Below are 17,848 nucleotides of genomic sequence, written 5' to 3'. Positions count from 1 at the left end.
CTTGTCATTACAATTCCAGTGATAATGACAGCTTGGAAAAGCTCAGGGTTATTTCAGTGTTCTCTCCTCACTGTCATAGTAATTACCTTTAAATTTAGTCTTCAAACTCCGTTGATGAAGCCAGAGCAGAGAGTGACCCGATCGGATTCAGTTTGCAGTAGCTACACCCAACACTTTTGTGATATTTACTTTTTTGTTTGATAAATAATCCACACTGGACACAGGCTCCAGCGGAAAGCTGAACAAGATAATTGAGAGAATGTAGTGGTTTCAAATAATGACCTGCACTAACTATACATTATGTCAAGAACGGTGCTGGAGCAGGCGGAAGCAGGACTCAAATGCAGAGGTTCTCGAACAACGTGCTCTTTAATCTTGACAAGAAAACAATAACGTGCTCCAACGGCAAGGGACACATGGACATGGACAATGACGCGACAAAGGACAACTGGCACACAGGGCTTAAATACACAAGGGAGGTGCAGGTGATTGGACACAGGTGGAATCAATCACGCAATCACAAGACAAGGCAGGAAGTGAAGTTAACCCAGGACCACAAGAGACATGAAACTTCAAACTAAAACCGGAAGCGAAGCCAAACCGTGACAGAACCCCCCCCTCAAGGACCGAATTCCAGACGGTCCTAAAGGGGAGCAGAACCGGAAAAAATCAGACAAGGGGAGGGAGGGTGGGGACCCGACAGCTAAGGTCCGGCGGCCTGCCGGGGCGGCGGCCAGGCGTGGGGTGCTCAGGGGGTCTGCCGGGTCGGCGACCGGGCCTCGGGGTCTCGGGGGGTCTGCCGGGTCGGCGACCGGGCCTCGGGGTCTCGGGGGTTCTGCCGGGTCGGCGGCCGGGCCTCAGGGTCTCGGGGGGTCTGCCGGGTCGGCGGCCGGGCCTCCGGGTCTCTGGGGGTCTGCCGGGTCGGCGGCCGGGCCTCCGGGTCTCGGGGGGTCTGCCGGGTCGGCGGCCGGGCCTCAGGGTCTCGGGGGGTCTGCCGGGCCGGCGGCCGGGCCTCAGGGTCTCGGGGGGTCTGCCGGGTCGGCGGCCGTGCGTCGTGGCGGGGGGCGCCGAGCAGTGCGGCTCCGGCGTCGTCGTGGCGTGGGGCGCCGAGCTGTGCGGCTCCGGCGTCGTCGTGGCGTGGGGCGCCGAGCTGTGCGGCTCCGGCGTCGCCGCGGCGGGGGGCGCCGAGCAGTGCGGCTCCGGCGTCGTCGTGGCGGGGGGCGCCGAGCAGTGCGGCTGCGGCGTCGTCGTGGAGGGGGGCGCCGAGCAGTGCGGCTCCGGCGTCGTCGTGGCGGGGGGCGCCGAGCTGTGCGGCGTCGTCGTGGAGGGGGGCGCCGAGCAGTGCGGCTCCGGCGTCGTCGTGGCGGGGGGCGCCGAGCAGTGCGGCTCCGGCGTCGTCGTGGCGGGGGGCGCCGAGCAGTGCGGCGGCCCAACCCCTGACCCCACCCCCCCCTCAAGGGCCGGATCCCAGACGGCCCCCAGGGGTGGGGGGGAGAGGACCAAGGGATGGGAGGGAGGGGGCACGATCAGGGGCCGTGGGGACGGGCCAGGAGACTGGACTCTGGGGGCCGGAACGGGCGGAGACTGGACTCTGGGGGCCGGAACGGGCGGAGACTGGACTCTGGGGGCCGGAACGGGCGGAGACTGGACTCTGGGGGCCGGAACGGGCGGAGACTGGACTCTGGGGGCCGGAACGGGCGGAGACTGGACTCTGGGGGCCGGAACGGGCGGAGACTGGACTCTGGGGGCCGGAACGGGCGGAGACTGGACTCTGGGGGCCGGAACGGGCGGAGACTGGACTCTGGGGGCCGGAACGGGCGGAGACGGGAGTCTTGGGGCCCGCTCAGGCTGGAACGGGCGTCTTAGGGCCCGCTCAGGCTGGAACGGGCGTCTTGGGGCCCGCTCAGGCTGAAACGGGCGTCTTGGGGCCCGCTCACGCTGAAACGGGCGTCTTGGGGCCCGCTCAGGCTGGAACGGATATCTGGGGGCCGAGTCGGGAGCCGGGACTGCGGGGGTTCGTCGGCTCCTTCTCCTCGGATTGAGGAGGTCCCGGAGCCTGAAGCATTCCTCCTGGTAGCTCCTGGGGCCAACAACGACATTAGTCTTCCATTGAAAAAATGGGCTTCTTACGTCGAGGTAGTCAGGCCCCAGGTCGCTCCAGGAGTCCGCTGGCATGCCGGTGTTTCGCCGGGCAGCCTGCTGCATGCTCCGTGGTCCCCCAAACGCAAGGCGAGTTCCCAAATATTTATCATTAGGGTAAAATCCTGCTGAGTCCTTCCTTGGTCGCGTCATTCTGTCAAGAACGGTGCTGGAGCAGGCGGAAGCAGGACTCAAATGCAGAGGTTCTCGAACAACGTGCTCTTTAATCTTGACAAGAAAACAATAACGTGCTCCAACGGCAAGGGACACATGGACATGGACAATGACGCGACAAAGGACAACTGGCACACAGGGCTTAAATACACAAGGGAGGTGCAGGTGATTGGACACAGGTGGAATCAATCACGCAATCACAAGACAAGGCAGGAAGTGAAGTTAACCCAGGACCACAAGAGACATGAAACTTCAAACTAAAACCGGAAGCGAAGCCAAACCGTGACACATTACTTCTTTTGGAGGAGCTTCTTTGGAGATGTAAGCCAAATGCATTTAGTGGTTTTCCTTTGACTTCAGTAAAACTCTGGTGGCGGCAGAAAGTAACATATAGTTCTTTTTAGGACAATCTGGACTTTGATGTAGGAGTCAAATGCATTTCACGTCGAGATTCTAGTGACAATCAGTCACTCCCAGAGGGATTGTAAGTGATCGATTCATGTAAACCTTTCTATAAATCAAACAAGTTTAGCAGAAGGTCAGATATAAATACAAATCTTCAAATACAATCGCTGATGATGAATAAGTGCTGTAAGAAAGAGGGTGTTTTTCATTCACTTCTACTAATTTATTTAAATGTGGCCTATATCATTTGTGATGAACTCAGGGTTTGAATTATTTAATGATGTTTCTGGTGAGCTTTTTTGACACAGCAGACGTTTACATGATAACGATTACTTTGTTCCATCGAGGTCCTGCATTGTGCAACTTAAAAAAATGGGTATAGTTGTACATCCATACACATAAAATGTTTAATTTCAAAGAGAAAGATGATCAAATGACCACAAGCGTGTGTAATAAATACACCACGGGTCCCAAAGGTCCCGTACCAGAGGAACTTGAACCTGTCGGTTGCCGTGTCTCCATGGCAACAACAACAGAACGCGCCACTACGTGGCAACAACTACAACAACAAACACCGGTACCGGCCCCGTTAACTTGGTGTCGAACCTCCTCCCCTCACGGTGTCACGGGGCTCTGGCACCTCGACTTCAGCAACGATGCAGAAGAGGAGAGTCGCCAAAGTAAAGCGAGCGAAAGCCGGGTAAGTGCCGACATTTGTTCGCTTCATTAAAACCAAAAAAGAAAACTCGAACTCCCCCTTTTGTGTATCGTTTGTTTAAAAACAAAAAAAAAGAAAGGGGAAGAAAGAAGGAAAACAGGAGACCAAAGCGGTCAAGGAGTCCGACATCGAGAAAGCCAAGGCCACGGCGGCCCTGTGGGAGCTGAGGCTCCGGGTCACCGACAGCTCGCTCGTCGAGTACCGGGAGGCCTCGCGCAGATTGGCCCGTGCGAACGAAGAGCTCACCGACCGGCTGTACCGAGCGGAGCAGGACGCGATCGACATCACCGGCTTCCTGACGAGACAAGACGCGGCCAAAGAGAACAAGGTCGCGCCAACACGCGTGCGTAAAAATGTGGACAAGTTTGAATGAACGGCGGCCGTTTTTTAAACGATCGTGTCTTTTTTGAACAGATCAATGCGCTGCAGAAAAGCCTCATAGTTCAAGAAGAACTTGCACGTAAAGAACAAAAGAAAGTGGTGAGTTCGTTGAAAGAAAAAGAAAAGCAGGCAGTGTTTGGGCCGCAAGGCTTGTTCATTGTAGAATGCGCCATATGACCCCGATGAACCGGGTCAAGTGTTAAGTAGTAGTATTCAATATGTTAGCAGACAACAACCAAGACGGAATGAAAACCTTCTCACCCCGGACCTTGATGTGTTGACCTCACCAGACACTTGTTTTGCTTTGCATAAGGGAACTTGTTTTAAACCCGTTTACCTCAGCCGAGTCCTGCTGCTTGAGATCAAACTATTAAAGGGATTCATTTAATATCTACTTTTGCTTCTGCTCGATAGCAGCTGTTTTCCTCCAGCTTTGCTCATTGAGTTCATACAATAAGCTTCTGGGGATGTAAAAAGGAAGCACGGTAACGTGAAACATCCCTCCTAATGACATGTATGGGACTGTTGCATGTGGCTTACTGGGAACAGGAGACACCAATACATGCAGTTCAGAGCCTCTATGTCCCTGTGAAGAACTACTCCACTGAAAGCATAAAAACCAAAAAGTGTAGTCCCCTGTGCATCATGAGGAGAAGACAAACATCTCATCCCTGTTTGGTTGTGAACTTGTGGCTACTTTTTGGGATGTTGAACATTCGGTCGGTCACCCAGAGGGAAAATTGCATATGATGCAAAGCAACTTGCACAGCGGCTGGTTCGATTATGTGGATGAACACGATTAGGCCTAAAAAGTGGCAGGCAGATGGTCGATAACCTGTCATTTAGTCCTCGTCTACATCTTAGTGGGCGAGTGCTTCGCGAGTCTCTCGTGACTTTGGTCGTTTTGTCACATTTCTGCTCTGACAGGCTTCTCCACAGTAGCATCTTGAGGTTTTTGGGCACACTGATCTGTGCACAAGTTGGTTTGAAAAAGAGTATGTGAGATCTTTGTATGTAACTCTTCTTCCCAAGCTGCACGCATGGCAACTTTACAGAATCTCTATAGTACTTTTTTTAAATGAGCAGAACAGTTAAGGCACGCATTTATTGTGCAGAACGTTTTTCACTGTGTATGTAATGTTATTGGTTTACACAAGGTTGAAGATTACACAACGCAAATCAATGAGATGAAGGAACTGTTCATGAAGAAGTCCAGTGATTTTGATATGATCCAAGATGGGATGAAGAAAATTAAGGAATTTCAGAAGAGGAAATCCCAAATGGAGCAGGAGCTCATTGATGTGAGTGCAAAAAAACACCTTTTCTCCTATTGTGAAAGGTTGATCCTATTGTCAGGATGCGAATGCAAACGACAACTTTTGAGTTTTCAATTTTGTAGATTAAAGAAAACATGGACGTCGCCGAAAAGGACCACAGGGAAAGCCTCAACAAATTGGAGCGAAAATTCTTCATAGAAAAGGCACGGTTTAGTTAAATCATCCTTCTCTGATCAATTCGGAAGACACAGGCTGAATATTAAGCGAGTTTTTCTAAATTTCCCTGCAGGTTCGCCTGGAGGAGGAAGCTGAGAAAACCATCGCCCTGGTGGAAGAGAGGGCCCACAACAAAGCCATCGTGTGAGTGTGTCTCCGCACTTCCTTTTTACAATCTAATGTTTTTCTTTAAGCTGCACTTTGAGGTTCTCCGAAAACGCAGAAATAATAATGAACGCACGTAAGGGTTTATATGTTTAAATATATATAAATACAACTAATGTTATTTTCTTGACCACACCGTCCGGTCATATTCAGATAATCTACATCATCCGAGCCAATGATCACATCTTCATCTGCCCCAGAACAAGGGAGCGTGATGTGTGTGGGGAACCATAGTTTATTACCTTAAGATGTTTATTTCACCACCGCTATGTTTAGCTACTCTCTGCAGCTCATAAAACATCAACATTGATACTGGTGCGGTCCTGCCGGTTTGGTCACGGTGTCAGTCATTTATTTAAAACATAAAGTACACTGAGCCAGTAAAGAAGCAGAGCAAATTATGTCTGTCATGACATTAATATATATAGGGATATTTTCATCATCAGAGTCACTTTTGTTTTGTTTGTCCTGCTCTATAGGAAGTTGGACGACGCCTCGCGCTCTGTATTCAAGGAGAACGTCCGACTCAACGAAGCGCTGAAATATCACATAAAGGAGTCAGAGCAACTGCAGATATTGACAAATTCAATGTTTAAGGAAAAGACCTCCCTGGCACTGGACAAGGTGTGTTCGACCCCGTAGAACAGCAAACAGAAGCGTTTCTCTCAGGCAGTCCTTGGATAGAAACCATTCATCTCCATGGAGTCATTTTCAATCATTTCAGTTATGAAACACTTAGACCTGTGCAGGTATTTCAGGTGGTTTTTCCCTTGTGCTGTTTACTTGTGCTGACCCTGTGTGTTTTGCTTGTGGTCCGACTCGTATACCCCTCCACCTCCTGACTGCTGCCCAGCCTCTCAGTGGTCAGTGGTTGTGGTGGAGTTTCCAGCAGTGTATGGGTTCAAATTCAGTGGCTTCTTTTGGCACGGATTCCTTCCAACAAATAAATATTTGGTACATTAGTCGCACCTCCGATGATGACAGTGAATACGCGAAGTAAATCCGACCGCGTTGAAGCCTTGGGCACACAAACCATCACCTGTTCCAGCTCTGCGCTGGCAGGAAAATTAAAGGCTCTTCCAAAGTTGCATTTTCACTGCTCTGCTCCTCTGTCCGCTATATCCCAGAACACGTTGGAGTTGATGGTAAAGAAAAACGCAGCTCAGATGGAGGCCCAAAACAAAGAGCTATCCAAGCTGAGGGCCACGGTAGCCTACCTGCAGCAGGCCCGGGAGCTCAAAGAGGACGGACCCGAGACACAGGAGGAGGAGGAGGAGACCCTGGTCAGCGTCCCGGCCGCCCAGGTAGAGCTGGAGGAGCTCCGGAGGGTGCTCGCCGTGCGGGAGAGGGAACTGGGCCACGTGAAGCGGCTAGCGCGCGGCATCGTGCAGCAGCGCAGCGAGCTGGAGCGGTTCTTCCACGAGGCCCTGGTCCAGGTGAAGCAGGAGATCGCGGCCAGCAGGTCGCAGTACAAGAAGGAGGCGCTGCAGGCTTATCGCAGGCGGCTGAGGGAGGCCACGGCAGGAAAACAAAAGTTCCCACCTATCCGCACTTTTGGGAAAGGCCCCCACAGCACCAACTCTGTCTATTCAGACATGGAGGCGGCGGCAAGGTGGTGGGTCCACTTCCTGATCATTTCCACCACTTTGTCTTAGTATTTTTAAGAACTCGTGTTTATCAGAACCAGGTAACCAGGAGCACATTCAGTCGTCTGCACTTCATGGTTAATCTTGATGAAGCAATGTAACAGTGAAACAATGTGTACAATAGCAGGGGTTAACATGCATTCTTATTACCACCTGTCTTTTTTTAAGGACTCATCAACCAGGCAGCCGAGTTGAGGTCACTGATCTAACTTGGGAGCAGAAGGAACAAGTGCTCAGGCTGCTCTTTGCTAAAATGAATGGACAGAGGGAAAGGTAGTTAAAAATCATCCAATGATTGCATTATGTTTGTTTGAGCAAAAGCCTTGTTTGTTTCTTTAATCCTAAATAATACCCCTGAAAATGAACAAAAGGCAGTGACAGCAAACCGTAGGTCAGGCTGAACTTCTGGTGACTCCTCCCTCTTTTTAATGTTATAAACAGCCTGTTTCTCAGCAGAAGAGGATACCATAAAACATCAGTTAGGCTTTGACCAATTTTCTTTTCCATCCAGCTGCTTAAAAAGAATGAAGAAAGGAGTCTGGGCACAATAGTAAAAATAGGCCCGGCCACAGAGTCGTGTGCTCGGAAACAAACATCTGGTCACGTCGATTTGCTTTCAGCTCATTGGCCCTCCTTCACGCGCACTCGCAGTTTATTTTGTTCCTTGAACGCTTTGTGGCCAGGGAGCAGCTGGAAACATGATTTTCAAAGAGCGTGATGGGGAGACGAATGTACGGAGGTACGGCGGGGCGGGAGGAGAAAAATATCCGCGTTAGCGGCGGTCTGGCACGACGTGCGGCAGAATAACGCCGAGCATCAAAAGAACATGTTCATCTGGTTTACCCAGAGTGACAACCCCTCCCCCCTCCCCTCCTCCCCTCCTCCCCCTACCATCCCCTCCCCACGACAGAGTGATGAGACACACCAGTGTGCTAGAACAAGGCTTTTTCACCAAGACGCTCTGTATTTAATTGCGACTTTTCATTTTCCTGATAGGAAAGCCAGCAGACACCCGGCCTCCTCTGAGATGAAGAGGCTCACCGACAGCGATGCCGCGGGGGAAGACGCCAAGGGAATGTACGGGAACCAACATTGTGCATCATCCTTTGCAATTACCGGTGCCACATTCCACATTTAGAGGGAAAGGCTTGGGGAGCACTATCGCCTCGGTTTGATTCATTGATTAGTTGCTAGTTTTAGCGTTGCTTGATGCCTGTTTTTCAGAACGAGAGAGGAGCCCTCCCCGGCGACCTTCATCACCCGGGCACCCGAGTCCGTTCGGCCTCCGAGCCCAAGCAGCCTGCCGGACGTCCACAGCGCGTGACCTCTTCTGTGGCACCTCACACTTCGTACGTGTGCCACCCTGTGTGTAGTGGAATGCCTCGATGTTTAATGGTGCTCATTATAAACATTTTACCATATATATATATATATATATACACTCACAGGTGAAGCTTTTTGAAATTCTGTGAACCATTTTAAACGGATCAATAAACCGATTGCTCATAGGTTAAATTAGACTGGACCACCTAAAAAAATATGCCTCATAAGTGTCCGTGCAAAAGTAAGAAAATACTATTGAAGAAATGCAATACCGGTGTTTTATTTGAGGAAATTATAGATTCCAATAACGTCACCCCAGCTGTGTAGAGCTTTTTGCACTGTTGACATTGACAGATCTGTTTACACTTTGAATACAAGACCTCTAAAAAAAAAAAAAATAGGGAGTGCATCATGAAATGAAAATTCACTTTTAAAATGATAGTACTCCATACACAAAAACATTTTGTCCTTGTACAAAGTACGTGGCAAAGAAAGCACACTAACTGCCAATCAGAAACCACACGCACTATCTTCTGCCAAAATGTCAAAATTTACCCTGATCCTACCAACCTATTCAACATGACTACCAACTGACTAAACAAAGCGGTTTGAAGAATCATAGAAGAATCAGAACGTATCATTTGAAGGAAACCTCATTTTTGGAAAGTTATTTTATTTGCCCAATTGTGTATAACAAAAAAAAAAAAGAAATCACACATCTGTTGCGTTGAACGTACTGTACATCTTTTACATTGTTCATTTTGTACACATGACATGCATCGCAGTCTATCCATACCGGGAGAGGAATCCCTCCCCCCTCAGAGAGCCTCTTCGTCTTCTCATTTGGAGATTATAGTTTGTTTGTGTGTGGAACTGGATTCCCTATAAAAATGACTAAAGAAATATGCTTTTACATCAACTTTTTCCCTTCTCATTCTTAATAGCTTGCATTGTTCATTTCAGACTTGTTTTCCATAGAAATTCACGTCCCCTGAGAGGAATCCTCTTGAGCCAGTAAAAGGGCACATGGGCAGTGCAAAGGGATAGGAACTGCCTGCAACCTGCAGAAAGCCCGTATTTTCCATAAGTGTAAGTTTGTAAAACAATTCCCCAGGATCCTAAATTGTTGGGTCTGAGTTCGAGGCGGCTGATGATAGATGTGGTATATCCATACCTTTTTAAAAAACAAGCTTACATTATCCCACTAAACAAAGACAAACTTGTGGCTTATACTTGCAGTTTTGAAAGCACACATTGTTCCGAAAGGGAAGAGAAACTAAATAAAACTTTGTTATGAAGGCAGGGCATGATTGGTTTAGAAGGTTTGAAACAGCGGGAATAGGTCTGGACACCGTTTGGCCAGGAAAAGAAAGGGAAGAAGTTGATGTTTGTTGCATGGAGGTTTGGAGCGCAGAACAGCACACGGGCCTGCACAGCATTCCCCGACTTGTGAACAGCAAACACATAACGAAGGCTCCACACTCAAACAAACCGGGGGGGGGGGGGGGGGGGGCGGGGAGGCTGGCCATATTTATGCTTAATAGAACTGTAGGAATCCCTTCTGAGTTTAATTTAGGATGTCCCAGGAAAACATGCTCCTATGTCCCCCTGTCTTCTTTAGTGAGACAGGTATTTACTCAGGCTATTTGTAGTCCTGACTGGTGGGGCTGTGTGGGGAGGGGGGGTGGGGGGGGGCTTCCCAGATGTGTGTATATTAGGTTATGGGCAAACAAGGCTATCCTTGACATGGAAAAAAAAAAAAAAAGGTTTTGTTTTTCTGTGTGTGAAACTTTTCAAACAGATGTGATGTGCTCCCTACTAGAGGTGCCGTTTAGACATGACAGAGGGACGTGAACGTCTCCTTTCTCTCAAAACAGAGGAACACATTTGGAGGCTGCAGGCACTCACCTGGCACACGTCCACCTCGTGAGTGTATTTGTGTGCAGTGGCGCCATTTGTGGTGAAGATAGCTGTACCGTTGCCACAGGGGTTCCTGTTGACCACATCGATGGCATCATCAAGAGTGTTTGCCTCAACGAAGAAAAAAAAAGAATACAGCACAGGGCCAAAGATCTGAGTGTAGAGCTTCATCTCAGGTTGGGGAAGCAAAAGAAAGTTAAACTAAACAGCCAGTCAAGATGTTAACTTTCTTTTGTACCCATAAAGTTGCTGCTCCTCTTCTTCTTCTCCACTCTGGATCATACTGCAGACTCTCTTTGGCCTCCGAAGAGATCAGAGGCCCCACATCCGCACCAGGCTGGTCTCCTGGCAGGGCCCCAAAAACAACCCGGCTTTACTATGGCATTGGCATGATTCGAGCTCATTATGTTGACCTGACCTTTTGCTACAAAACCAGGACGAGGGGCACCTCGAGGCACTCCCTCAAAAATGGATACTTACAGGTTTCCTGTGTACTACTACTACTACTACTACAAAAAAAAGAGAAACGAATACATATCACAGCAAACAAGGATAATCGTTCTCTATTTTACTCCCCATCAACTCCCTCGCCCAAAAGATTTGATGCTTTAAAACCACCATTTAGCTGCGGGCCGCAGAGCTGCCCACAGATTTGCAGCAGGGCTGACTCAACAAGCCCTCGCTCCCAGCTGATTGCAATGAGAAGTTACAACATGGCAAAAGGGCGAGAGGCTTGGTCACCGCGACGTGGGTGGCCACGAGATGACTAAACCAAGGGGGAATAAGGCCTCTGGAGAGGGGTGCCCCAAACGCTGCACCCACGAGCTGGTTCAGCGTTCTCCTTGTTGGCATCCGCCATCACCGCACCATGGTTCTGGGCTCCCGAAAGTGGATGTGTGAGCACCACAGAGCAGCAGACCAGATGGGAACATCAGGGGAGTTATGTACAAACAACTTACCAAATTTTGTGTTGTGAATGTAGTCAACATTTTAGTCCATTTTAGTGGAGTTTGATTGGTACCCTCTCATCTTTACCGCTGGCAGAGAGAACCAAAACCACAACAAGAATCTGTTGGCCGATGCTGCCACCTTCTGGACAGGATGCGTCAGATATTTACACCTGTTTACACCTATTTTAACCAAGCAAAACAGACAGCTTTCCTATTAAAGGCCACCCTAAAAGAAATCATAAAAGAATCATTTGCAATTAATGAGAAGGCTTCAGGCGGACTAACTGAGTCAATCTGACTGGTGGTAAATAACAATACATAATAAATATCGTCAGTAGAAATAGAGAAATATATATATGTGTTGTAATTGCTTTTATTTTTCTCTCCTTTTTTGCCATGGGAGGTGCACTTGAGTGAATTTAATTGCGTCAAACAGATATATGTATTTCTATAAAAGCAATCCCGACTTAACTTGCAGCACATGACACATTGCACGTGGTAAACAAGTTGTCACACCTGCCCAAAACGTACCTATCTTACATTAGCCTTTAGTGCTGATATTAATGCCGTTGATGCACTGGTGGGAATTTTAATCTATGTAATATTTGACCACTTTATTCACCAACTCTACGGGCGGCATTCGTGTTTCCTGTATTTCGAGGCTTGCTATTCGCTCCATGTTCACGCGCCCATAAAGAACGCGCCCTGATTCGTCCACTTTGAGCCCCTCCTATCCAATCCCTAGCTCAGGTCTAAGGTAATCCCGCCTTAGACGTAGAACTCTGCTAACCATTGGATAAAATACTTTTCACCCTAAATACAAGCCTAGCGTTCTGCTAAAACTCATGTTCCTAACGTTGTACAACAAGAAACGCAGCTCAGCGGGGGCATAACGTCATCACCGCCCAAACCATGCACGCCTCCTTACTAAAGGTACTGCAAACACTCGTCCGCAGTGTGTGTGTGTGCGTGCGTGCGTGCGTGTGACCTTAATGTGAACCATATGACGGACAGATATTGCTTAGTCATGGACCGAAGAGTAGGTAGGAGGGAATATAGGAGCGCACCCTATTGGCTGCTGGAGTTAAGTTATACTGTAGAAAAAACTGTCTGCAAGTTTATCTTCTCTACGTGAGTTGAGTAAAAAAAAAAAAGCTATGGCATCTCAAACTAAGGTAAACCGGTTGACACGAGACATTTTAACTGATGCGTTTTTTTCCCACGTGGATTCAAAGCGTTTTGTTCCGTTCTTTTCCTTGTAGCCAGTTCTTCATGGATACTTCAGAAGCTCCTGCTCCTGGAGGGTTCGCATCGGTAAGTCGTGCCACAGCATCGGACTACTGGGCTGTTAACTAAATGCATTTAAAATGTCAACCATGCGATCATTTGCTCTCTCTGCATCAGCCTTTGCGCTCAAAGGCATTGAATACGACCAAGTTGCAGTCAATCTGATCAAAGACGGAGGTCAGCAGGTAGGGTACATATTACATGATGTATTGAGCATGAGGCACTGGGTCAGGGTCAAGCCTGGATTTCTATCACTATTGTTCTTTATGTACTCAAGCTTTCTGAACAGTACAAGAAATTAAACCCCATGCAACAAGTTCCTTCGGTTGAAATTGATGGCATCACCCTGTCTCAGTCCGTAAGTCCCCGAACTCTTGCGATCAGATAAAGTAAACCACGCATCAGTAATAAATAGTTTAAAAAAAACGTGTTTCTTACCCACACAGCTGGCTGTGATCCAGTACATCGATGAGACCAGGCCAGGGCCTCTGCTCCTCCCCGCTGACCCAAAGAAACGGGCCCAGGTTCGGATGATAAGTGACCTCATTGCCTCTGGGATACAGCCTCTGCAGGTAAAATAACCCGCAGCAGGCGGTTTGAACAGCAAAGAAGCTGCAGGCGTGACATGGTGCAAAAATACTGTCCCACGCACATAACTTCACGGTATCTATTGCGGACGTTTCAGAATTTACACGTGATCCAGAAAATTGGAGCGGAAAAGGCGCAGTGGGCCCAGCACTTCATCGAGCGCGGCTTCCAAGGTAGGTGGGAGCCTTTTAGCCCAGAGCCTTCATCCCTCCACGGCCTTTGCGATACTATTAGAAGTAACTTTTCTTTTCTTTCATTCCAGCTCTTGAGCCCATTCTGAAGCAAACAGCAGGGAAGTACTGCGTCGGTGATGAGGTAAGAGGCGCGGCCGTCACAAAGCATGGAGACAGTGAGCTGTACACAGACCTTTCATATAACTCATTGCTTTGCTTACCTCTCAGATATCCATGGCAGACATCTGTCTGGTCCCACAAGTCTACAACGCAGAGAGGTATGGAAGCAGACATTTCATAAACCACGACAAACAGCGAACAGAATATAAATGTTTTGTTGTTTTAACCCTGTTGAAATTAGAGCACTCAAAACATCCTCTATACGGAGATGCACAAACCCTCTTAATTCTCTACAGGTTCAAAGTGGATGTCGAGCAGTATCCAACCATCAAAAGGTTAAACCAAACCTTACTTGAGATCGAAGCGTTCAAAGTGACCAACCCGTCCTGCCAGCCAGACACGCCTGCTGATCTGCGTTCATAGATCAGCTCTGCAGCTTCTTAATAAATCGCTTAGAAAATGATCCCGCTTTTGAGTCTCGTTACTTAAAATGAAAAATATATATTTATTGTCTTTTTAATTTACATTTTTCCCTTGAGTACATACCGACATGTGGGGAACAAAGGACGGGGGGGAACGTGGAAAACAAGCAGATCAGAGATTTGTATACGTGATTATAAAAATATTTGAACGGAATAAAAAAGTCCACACTGCTAAATAAATTTTAAAAATTAATTTGAAAAACAGTATTTTCTCTCAGGAAGATCACATTGTTCACAACTATTTAAAGAAAAAAAGAAGCTAAAAAAAATGTGTCCTTGCTGAATCCTCCCGCGCTCATCACTTGTCAGGAGGAATCTCCACTGTGCACTTGACCGTGTCGTTGTAGAAGGTACCGGAGCAGTCGGAGCCTCCAAACACCAGCAACGGGACGCCGGCGTTGTCACCGCGCTCCCGCCTCGCTGCGTCGGACAGGATGGAGCGGCCCCAGTTGATCATGCTGTGTCCTGCACGAGGCTTTGAGCAAAGCACAGGAGAAACCACGGCGCTCCATGTGCTCGTGTCTAAGGGGAAGAAGCAAAGCGGGAGGACTCACTGCACACTTCGGTCCCAGTTTTTGTATAGTGAATACAAGCGATGTGCTCACCAATGTTGAAAATATGGAGATCCTGCAGGGCTCCGATGGCGCTGCAACCTCCACTGACTAAAATCCTGTTGTCTGAAACCGGGAGAGCTGCGTGAAATCTACACAAGCAAAGAGAAGATTTTCATTGCAAGAGGGTCTCTATTTAATATTTAAACCACCAACGGTTTCTTTCATGTTGAGGTCAATAAAATCATTTTGCCAGGAGGATTCTCTGTTAAACCCCATTGGATTAAAAAAAAAAAAAAAATAGTCAGAAGACACCAAAATATCAAAAGCAGATGGCTTCGCCGATGACATTTCTCAAGGTCGATTAATCCGGTACTCGCCCTCGAGGCAGTGGTGGCATGTTCCCGCTCTTCACAGCTGTGTATTCCATGAACCCTTTAAATAAAATGTGATATCACTTTACAGCTCAACAGAACATAGACATGTCACGCAACTACAAAAATCATCCATTTTACCCAAATCCAGAACATGCAGGTCGTTCAGGTAGGTCGCCGTCTTCCGTCCACCAAATATGATCAACTTCTGAGACAGCAGTGTGGCGGAGTGGCTGTTTCATGCAAACAGAAGAATGGCAGCAATGTTTAAAAAGGACGGGGGAGAGGAAAAACACCCCCCCCCCCCCCCCCCCCACTCTGAATTTGGATGACGGTGAAATCAATTGAAGGGGTTTGGAAAAGAAGACTGACCCAAACCGAGGCAGTGGTTTGTCCCCTTCCACAATCGGCTGGTACCAGAGTTCAAACTCTGGGTTGAAGATGTACAGAGCATTACTGCAGGATTTATCCCCCGAGGCATGACTTGGCTGAACTCCACCGAAGACAAAAAGCTCTTTCTTGTAAAAGGCAGCGGAGTGATACGCCACATTTGGAACATTCCCTTTCGCCTAAAGTTGATTGCCCAAAAGAGAAAAAAAACAAACATTTTGAAGACCTCTGCTGGAGAACTTGACAGGAAAGAAAATGGTGCAAATACGTTGTTGACTCAACAAACCCACAGTGATAAGCTTCCACTTCCAGGTGAGGGTATTTAGGACGTACAGCTCGCTGTAGCGCCGGCCCTCCCTCAGGCCGCCGTACACAAAGAGCGACTTAGTGCCGGGGTCGTAGGTCGCAGAGTGTCCCCGGGCACACAGAGGCACGGGCCCAGAGACCGAGGAGTGCATCGGGAACCAGAAGTCGCTGTCTGGAAAGAGGTCATTGGGAGGAAGGGGGGGGGGAGGGTGGGGCACGTTTTAGTCTTCGGTGTCTTTGAGGGTTTCCAACATGGCCTCAACTGGTTGCGCAAACGTACGACCACGCGGCTCATCGACAGGCTCGAAACTGACCCAACTCGAGCTTCCACAGGGAGTCCTCGCAGTAGTTCTGATCCGCCGTCTCCCCTCCGATGAGGATGGCGGTGTCGCGGTCACTCAGACACATCGTATGGCTCCAGCGCTTTGACGGGCACACAGAACCTGAAATAAAAAAGCTCGGTAAAAACCAGGCCGGAGCTTTTAAAAAAAAAAGAAAGGCGTGACCACGGTAGCCTCGCAGGGTTTTTCGGACCTTCTCGGTTTTCTCTCCTTATCTGCGCGGTCATGTCGTCTTGGCTGTTCATTCTGGACAGCCTCATTTTCTTGGAGTCCGAAGCCTCGTCCACGTCCTCAGAGCTCCACGTCAGGCGGCCCCTCTTGCTGATGACCGTCCGTCTGGGCGTCTTATCCTTTCAGGGGTTTAGAAATCGCAGAGTAAGTACATACCGGACATGAGGGGAGATAAGTCTTACGCTTGTCCCTCTTACCGTGGGCCAAACTGGGCGTTTTTCCCCCACGGTCTGATCGCTGGTGTCAATTTTATCCACTTGAATGTCCACGTCGCAAACACTATCCCCAATGTGGGAGGAGTTGGGGGTTTTCTGGAAGGCACGGCGCAGGATGAAACCTGGCGGCAAAAAACGTGGGGCCAAACCATTTTTAAACCTTTGTTCGTCTCACCGTTTCATCTCCGGCGCTCGGATGCAACATGGAGGAGAGATCGGTGGCGTCCCGCTGCTCTCCGAACACACCCTTCCTTTGAACCAGAGGCGTACTGCTGAAGACACGGACTTCATTTGGTTGCTGGTCACTAGTCTTTGTGTGAAACAAAACGGTGACGTCATTCAGGGAAGCCAATATTCATGTTTTTAAAAATACTAGAGATTTGTTTTCTAAATGCAGAACGTCAACAGGGACAGTAAATACAAACCTGTCCGACCTCCCCGCACACTGTGAGAATAATCTTGCCGTAAACTCCTCTCCGGCCTCTCTCGGCTGCCACTGTGACAACGTCAGGGCTCCACTCGCCCTCCCAAGTCAAGCACCTGAATGCAAAGTAGATTACTTCATTCATTTCAGACATGGATTCATCTCATGCAGCCGACGGCGCTCGCTCACGCACCTCGCTTGAGCCGAGAGGGTCCCGATTCTCTGGGCCAGTAGTTCTGCGCTGACCAGGACGTCGACGGAGATCGTGGCCTCGCTGCATTCCCATTCGCCGAGGCCGAAGATGACCAGGTGTTTGGGGAGAGGCAGCGGGATGTGGACTTGGAAGACACTCCGGTTGGACTTGCTGCAGAGGGCGAGTGTTTCAATTGTTCTTATCAGTGTTATTTTAAAAAAAATATATAATACAAATAAATCAATATATCTGGGAAAAGAAGGCCTACCTGATGAACTGGCGGGGGGCGTCACGCAGGGACCAAAGGACATAAAAATGCAACCTCCCCATTGTCGTTTCAGGTGGCTTGCAAGGAGCGTGACGCACGAGCAGCAGCCGGCACGTCTTTGGTTCAACCTGAGGCTCGGTTAATCTATTCTGATTGGTTGATTCAAACTCCAAGCAGACGAGAAAACGCACAGCTGAAACCGCAGCGCCCTTGATTTTTTAATTACCAAGTTTATCCATCGTTAAAACACCTGCATTGTTTGCCTGGCTGGGTCCTATCAGCTATTTTTGAGCACAAATTACAATTTATCCATTTGAGTTACTAAAAAAGGGTAAAAAGGGTACATGTTTTATGTATTTTACTCGATTATTGGCTGGCCTCACCTTTGTGAACCGGGGAAGTGAAAGGAGAGCATGAGGTGGAATTACTGAGTATCATCAGGTTTATGCCTTTCAATTTTCTGAGGTAAAAAAATCCAGCAAAGACAATTCTGAAAAAAAGGTTGCACTTAGTGATAATTTTGGTAACGGAAGACAAGCATTTTTTTTTTTTAAACATTGCATTCAGTAATTTCATGTTTAGAGCTGCAAA

The 17,848-nt window shown here is 48.6% G+C and overlaps 3 protein-coding genes and 1 long non-coding RNA gene across 7 annotated transcripts; 2 read left to right on the top strand and 2 right to left on the bottom strand.

Annotated features, from left to right (window-relative positions):
• The first annotated feature begins 3,284 nt into the window (after nt 1-3,284).
• Nucleotides 3,285-9,042, top strand: LOC119227181 (basal body-orientation factor 1-like). Its single transcript, XM_037485691.2, has 11 exons — nt 3,285-3,418; nt 3,512-3,764; nt 3,851-3,916; nt 4,975-5,118; nt 5,217-5,297; nt 5,384-5,454; nt 5,955-6,099; nt 6,603-7,090; nt 7,290-7,394; nt 8,118-8,198; nt 8,346-9,042. Exons 1-11 carry the CDS (start codon nt 3,375-3,377, stop codon nt 8,443-8,445), a joined length of 1,578 nt encoding a protein of 525 aa, XP_037341588.2. The 5' UTR covers nt 3,285-3,374; the 3' UTR covers nt 8,446-9,042.
• Nucleotides 9,043-9,049: 7 nt separating this feature from the next.
• LOC119227185 (uncharacterized) lies at nt 9,050-11,984 on the bottom strand. Its single transcript, XR_005121324.2, has 5 exons — nt 11,855-11,984; nt 11,324-11,494; nt 10,603-10,709; nt 10,353-10,437; nt 9,050-9,326 (listed from the first exon to the last, which is right to left on the bottom strand). It is a non-coding gene; the product is annotated as an uncharacterized LOC119227185 (long non-coding RNA).
• A 105-nt stretch (nt 11,985-12,089) lies between these two features.
• Nucleotides 12,090-13,945, top strand: gstz1 (glutathione S-transferase zeta 1). 3 transcript variants are annotated; one of them, XM_037487512.2, is made up of 9 exons: nt 12,090-12,247; nt 12,577-12,628; nt 12,719-12,786; nt 12,891-12,959; nt 13,048-13,173; nt 13,287-13,362; nt 13,452-13,504; nt 13,591-13,640; nt 13,779-13,945. In XM_037487512.2, exons 1-9 carry the CDS (start codon nt 12,227-12,229, stop codon nt 13,903-13,905), a joined length of 642 nt encoding a protein of 213 aa, XP_037343409.1. In that variant the 5' UTR covers nt 12,090-12,226; the 3' UTR covers nt 13,906-13,945. The 3 variants fall into 3 exon arrangements, with proteins under 3 accessions (XP_037343409.1, XP_037343407.1, XP_037343408.1); XM_037487510.2 differs by having other exon boundaries at nt 12,091-12,247; nt 12,879-12,959; XM_037487511.2 differs by lacking the exon at nt 12,090-12,247 and adding an exon at nt 12,345-12,489 and having other exon boundaries at nt 12,879-12,959.
• Nucleotides 13,946-13,980: 35 nt separating this feature from the next.
• On the bottom strand, nt 13,981-17,396 carry zgc:163014 (uncharacterized protein LOC100038766 homolog). Of its 2 annotated transcripts, XM_037487509.2 has the most exons (13): nt 17,258-17,396; nt 16,990-17,160; nt 16,798-16,912; nt 16,548-16,682; nt 16,355-16,468; nt 16,120-16,276; nt 15,900-16,028; nt 15,570-15,757; nt 15,262-15,458; nt 15,031-15,122; nt 14,896-14,950; nt 14,570-14,667; nt 13,981-14,486 (listed from the first exon to the last, which is right to left on the bottom strand). In XM_037487509.2, exons 1-13 carry the CDS (start codon nt 17,317-17,319, stop codon nt 14,263-14,265), a joined length of 1,737 nt encoding a protein of 578 aa, XP_037343406.2. In that variant the 5' UTR covers nt 17,320-17,396; the 3' UTR covers nt 13,981-14,262. The 2 variants fall into 2 exon arrangements, 1 of the variants encoding a protein (XP_037343406.2); XR_009941612.1 differs by lacking the exon at nt 14,896-14,950 and having other exon boundaries at nt 14,358-14,486.
• Nucleotides 17,397-17,848: the final 452 nt, after the last annotated feature.

Source organism: Pungitius pungitius, chromosome 14 (assembly GCF_949316345.1).
Source record: "Pungitius pungitius chromosome 14, fPunPun2.1, whole genome shotgun sequence".
Taxonomy (NCBI): Eukaryota; Metazoa; Chordata; class Actinopteri; order Perciformes; family Gasterosteidae; genus Pungitius; species Pungitius pungitius.
This window is presented reverse-complemented; position numbering and strand designations above follow the sequence as displayed.